This window comes from Pongo abelii, chromosome 20, assembly GCF_028885655.2.
Source record: "Pongo abelii isolate AG06213 chromosome 20, NHGRI_mPonAbe1-v2.0_pri, whole genome shotgun sequence".
In the NCBI taxonomy this organism is placed as follows: domain Eukaryota; kingdom Metazoa; phylum Chordata; class Mammalia; order Primates; family Hominidae; genus Pongo; species Pongo abelii.
The window spans coordinates 40,865,956-40,871,261 of NC_072005.2; the positions used below are offsets into that span (position 1 = coordinate 40,865,956).

At 51.6% G+C, this 5,306-nt stretch overlaps 1 protein-coding gene across 2 annotated transcripts; it reads left to right on the forward strand.

Moving 5' to 3' along the window:
- The first annotated feature begins 682 nt into the window (after nucleotides 1-682).
- On the forward strand, nucleotides 683-4,544 carry FFAR2 (free fatty acid receptor 2). Of its 2 annotated transcripts, none has more exons than XM_054540137.2 (2): nucleotides 683-1,147; nucleotides 2,501-4,544. In XM_054540137.2, the coding sequence occupies exon 2, from the start codon at nucleotides 2,502-2,504 to the stop codon at nucleotides 3,492-3,494; it is 993 nt and encodes a 330-aa protein (XP_054396112.1). In that variant the 5' UTR covers nucleotides 683-1,147; nucleotide 2,501; the 3' UTR covers nucleotides 3,495-4,544. The 2 variants fall into 2 exon arrangements, with proteins under 2 accessions (XP_054396112.1, XP_054396113.1); XM_054540138.1 differs by lacking the exon at nucleotides 683-1,147 and adding an exon at nucleotides 1,154-1,948.
- The last annotated feature ends 762 nt before the right edge of the window (nucleotides 4,545-5,306 follow it).

The following is a 5,306-nucleotide window of genomic DNA, read 5'->3' on the forward strand; positions in this document are numbered from 1 at the left end:
AAGAGAGACAGCACATCCATGCCCTGAGCCTCTGGAAGCTGCACCAAGTGGCTCACTTTCTATGAAGCTGTGTTACAGGCTTGAGACGAGGCAGCACTTATGGGCATCTACTAAGTGCTTTATATACACAACCTCACTGAATCCTCGCAGAAGTCCTAGGATGTCAGAATTCACATGCTCCCTTGACTACAAGAAACTACAGTTCAGAAAACTGATCTGCCCCAAGGTTGTAATGAAGGGACCTGGATTTGAGCCCATATCTGCATGACTATAACTCCCACACTATTTCCATCATAACAAGATGCGGGCCAAGACCAGCCTGTTTCAACTGAGATGGGCAAAAGAAATGTGTTGGGGGCAGAGGGCAGGAGACCATAGAGAAAGTAAAAAAATTGAAGAAGAAAAGGAAGGAGGGCCAGGTGCAGTGGCTTACGCCTGTAATCCCAGCACTTTGGGAGGCCAAGGCAGGCGGAACACTGGAGGTCAGGAGTTCAAGACCAGCCAGCATGGTGAAACCCTGTCTCTACTAAAAATACAGAAATTAGCTGGGCGTAGTGGCAGGTGCCTGTAATCCCAGGGAGGCTGAGGCAGGAGAATCGCTTGAACCCAGGAGGCAGAGGTTGCATTGAGCTGAGATGGCGTCACTGCACTCCAGCCTAGACAACAGAGCGAGACTCAGCCTCAAAAAAAAAAAAAAAAAAAGGAAAAATAAAAAGGAAGGAGGAAAGCTCATTTCTGAGAATGAGCAGAATGACAGAAGAAACTGCCTAAGAAAGAGAAAAGAAAATAATCTGACTTGGGAAGTAAAAAAAGAAAAATGGCTGGGATTTTTTTTTTTTAATCAGGAATTAAGGACAGAAAAATCTGAATTTGGAAGTCAAGAGTGAGGATTCTCTAGGGAGAGAATAAAGACGCTGGGCCTTTCCTTTGGGTTTGAGAGGAAATAGTGCTTAAAGACTGATCTTCCTTTCTCTGGTCACGTGGCTGGTGCTAGTATAAATGCTTACTACCAGCCAGGTTCCTCACCATTTTTTCCTGCATGGCATGGACAGAAGCAGGGGCTAAAGCTCTGTTCCTCTCTCCTGGAAGCTTGCAGACCTCCCTTCAGAACCAATCCCAAGAAGCCACCTATCCGGAACAACACAAGGCAAGGCAGCTAGTGTAGTGCTTGAGCTCTGGGAAGAGAGGCCAGGATCAGGTTTGAGGGGAAAGTTCTGGGAGTCTGGAGGAAGGATGTCAGAACCAAAAGGAAGGCTCATACCCAGAGACAGGAGGTAGTGTGAGGAGCAAGGAAACAGCCAGGAAATCAAGGCTGGAGAGTGGACAGAGGGACAGGACCTGGGTTGGGGGCCAGCAAGGGTGACACCCCAAGTGGAAACTGAGTTACCCCATGAAGAAGACAAGTTCTATTTATGGTCAGAATGCCAGGCTCAAGGGCCAGTGAAGGCCTTTGGTTTTTTCTGAATATTTCTCTAAGGTCTTCTAGGGACAAGCCTTCCTCCTAAGGCTAGTGCTGGTTCATCCTTCTTCCCCTCCACCCTCCTCTAAGCCTCCCAGCTTCCCCTTTTCTTTTTTTTTTTTTTTTTTTTTTAGATGGAGTTTCTGCTCTTACCACCCAGTGTGGAGTGCAATGGCGCAATCTTGACTCACTGCAACCTCTGCTTCCCAGGTTCAAGCAATTCTCCTGCTTCAGCCTACCAAGTAGCTGGGATTACAGGCGCCTGTCACCTCACCCGGCTAATTTTTTTTTTTTTTTTTTTTTTGGATTTTTAGTGGAGATGGGATTTCACCACGTTGGCCAGGCTTGTCTCGAACTCCTGACTTCAGGTGATCTGCCTGCCTCGGCCTCCCAAAGTGCTGAGATTACAGAAGTGAGCCACCGCGCCCAGCCCCAGCTTCCCCTTTTCTAGAGAGTCCCAGAGTTTGGTGTTGGACAGCGGAGGACAAGGTGGGGGAGAATCTGTGCTCTGCAAAACAGACGAAGGGAAGTAGAAAGCTGGGCTGGTGGCTGGGCACTTGGGTCCTGTGGAGAGCTGGCACTGGGTATCGGCACCTGGGGTCCCACAAACTCGTTATCCTGACACGCATCTTACAGCTCTCTCCCAGCACTGATGCCTTTCTCTCCGCAGGTCTCTGTCTGAGAAAGGGACTCGAGTAAAGTTAGAAACTGGTAACAGTAACTTCCTGTATCTGTGAGGACAGGAGGAGAAAGGCTAGGGAAACTGGAGGGGGAATTCCCTTGGGAAGCCACGAGTTGGTCTCCTCCAGAGACACATGAAGGCAAACATAATCACTACTGCTTAATATCCCGCCCCAGGCAAAGTCAATAATTGCTCTGGGTAGTTCGAGCAGGTGGTGTGAGCAAGCCGTGGTGGCATCAGAAAGCACAGTCCTGGGAAGGGGACTGTGCCGGGGAGGATGTCCGCATCCTGAAGGAGAGCTGGCTGCACGGGCTGTGAGTGAGACCCCCCTGACCCCGCCCTTTTTTGTTCCCCTCCAGGATGCTGCCGGACTGGAAGAGCTCCTTGATCCTCATGGCTTACATCATCATCTTCCTCACCGGCCTCCCTGCCAACCTCCTGGCCCTGCGGGCCTTTGTGGGGCGGGTCCGCCAGCCCCAGCCTGCACCTGTGCACATCCTCCTGCTGAGCCTGACGCTGGCCGACCTCCTCCTGCTGCTGCTGCTGCCCTTCAAGATCATCGAGGCTGCGTCGAACTTCCGCTGGTACCTGCCCGAGGTCGTCTGCGCCCTCACGAGTTTTGGCTTCTACAGCAGCATCTACTGCAGCACATGGCTGCTGGCGGGCATCAGCATCGAGCGCTACCTGGGAGTGGCTTTCCCCGTGCAGTACAAGCTCTCCCGCCGGCCTCTGTATGGAGTGATTGCAGCTCTGGTGGCCTGGGTTATGTCCTTTGGTCACTGCACCATCGTGATCATCGTTCAGTACTTGAACACGACTGAGCAGGTCAGAAGTGGCAATGAAATTACCTGCTACGAGAACTTCACCGATAACCAGCTGGACGTGGTGCTGCCCGTGCGGCTGGAGCTGTGCCTGGTGCTCTTCTTCATCCCCATGGCGGTCACCATCTTCTGCTACTGGCGTTTTGTGTGGATCATGCTCTCCCAGCCCCATGTGGGGGCCCAGAGGCGGCGCCGAGCCGTGGGGCTGGCTGTGGTGACGCTGCTCAATTTCCTGGTGTGCTTCGGACCTTACAACGTGTCCCACCTGGTGGGGTATCACCAGAGAAAAAGCCCCTGGTGGCGGCCAATAGCCGTGGTGTTCAGTTCACTCAACGCCAGTGTGGACCCCCTGCTCTTCTATTTCTCTTCTTCGGTGGTGCGCAGGGCATTTGGGAGAGGGCTGCAGGTGCTGCGGAATCAGGGCTCCTCCCTGTTGGGACGCAGAGGCAAAGGCACAGCAGAGGGGACAAATGAGGACAGGAGTGTGGGTCAAGGAGAGGGGATGCCAAGTTCGGACTTCACTACGGAGTAGCAGTTTCCCTGGACCTTCAGAGGTGGCCTGGGTTTCACAGGAGCTGGGAAGCCTGGGAGAGGCGGAGCAGGAAGGCTCCCATTCAGATTCAGAAATCCTTAGACCCAGCCCAGGACTGGGACTTTGAAAAAATGCCTTTCACCAGCTTGGTATCCCTTCCTGACTGAATTGTTCTACTCAAAGGAGCATAACTCAGAGATACAGGAAGAAGTGGTTAGGTATAGAAGCACCTGCCGGGTGTGGTGGCTCATGCCTGTAATCCCAGAACTTTGGGAGGCTGAGGCAGATGGATCACTTGAGGTCGGGAGATTGAGACCATCCTGGCCAACATGGGAAAACCCCGTCTCTACTAAAAATACAAAAAAATTAGCTGGGCATGGTGGCACGTGCCTATAATCCCAGCTACTCAGGAGGCTGAGGCAGGAGAATCACTTGAATCCAGGAGTTGGAGGTTGCAGTGAGCTGAGATCACGCCACTGCACTCTAGCCTAGTGACAGAGCGAGACTCCAACTAAAAAAAAAAAAAAAAAATCACCTTCAGGCTGGAGAAGAAGCGTAGCTAACACAAGTCCAGTCCTTGTGATGTGGTTGGTAGTTGGGGATGGCCAGGCCGAAGCAGAGAGTCCTAGAGAAATCTCGATAGAAGCTTCAAAGCAACACCTAGACACTGCTCTAGCAGTTGATCCTGGAGATAAACCAACGAGAGAGATGGAAGAGAAATACTAAATGAGGTCAAAGAAGACTCAGAAAGGTTCTGAGCCCGGAGATGAGCAGGCAGGCCTCAGGGCTTAGACCTTTAATGATAGGGGTTTCCCTGCATCGGTTTGACCTGTTGCCTTTTTGATGTGCTCTGTTTGTTTTCATGTGTTATCTTGTCTCCCCTGCTAAACTGGGAGCTGCCAGAGGTCTGGGTCTTATCTCCTTCCTCCATGGTACCCCACATGGGCCAGGATGTGGTCTGGTACCCAACAATCAGAGATTGGCACTCCCTCATACAGGGGAAAGCAACCTGGTCTAGCAAATTGAAAATAAAGATGATAAAACTCTGAAGTGAATGTCCACAATTTCTGTAACACTGCTGCAAGCACAGGGAGGGCAAAAATAGGAGACAGAACCAGATTCAGCAGCAAAGGGGAAAAGTGATGCATCCGAAACCACAGAAACATCTTAAGATAAAGAGGTGGTATGGGCAAAGGAAGTGAGGGCACTGACAGAATTGTCTTTCGAGGGATGAATAGAGAGTCCGGACTTAGAAAGGATGCGGGGTGATTCCGACTCACAGTCATCTGTCTGCCACAGGGCCTTAAAACATGTTACCCTCCTGCTCAGAAACCTGCAGAGCTTTCCTATCATCAAAATGTTTCCTTGGCCAGGTGCAGGGGCTCATGCCTGTAATCCCAGCACTTTGGGAGGCTGAGGTGGGAGGATAGCTTGAGCCCGGAAGTTGGAGACCCACCTGGGCAACACAGTGAGACCCTGTCTCTCAATTTTAAAAATTTAATTTAAAAAGATGCTTCTGGCTGGGCACAGTGGCTCACGCCTGTAATCCCAGCACTTTGGGAGGCCAAGGCGGGCGGATCACCTGAGGTCAGGAGTTCGAGACCAGCCTGGCTAACATGGTAAAACCCCATCTCTACTAAAAAGGCAAAAAAAATTAGCCAGGCATGGTGGTGCGTGCCTGTAATCCCAGCTACTCAGGAGGCTGAGGCAGGAGAATCGCTTGAACCCGGGAGGCAGAGGTTGCAGTGAGCCGAGATCACGCCACTGCACTCCAGCCTAGGCGACAGAGCGAGACTCTGTCTCCAAAAAAAA

What these genes read in the sequence shown, in the direction of transcription:
- FFAR2 (XM_054540137.2), top strand. Translation starts at nt 2,502, where the DNA reads ATGCTGCCGGACTGGAAGAGCTCCTTGATCCTCATGGCTTACATCATC.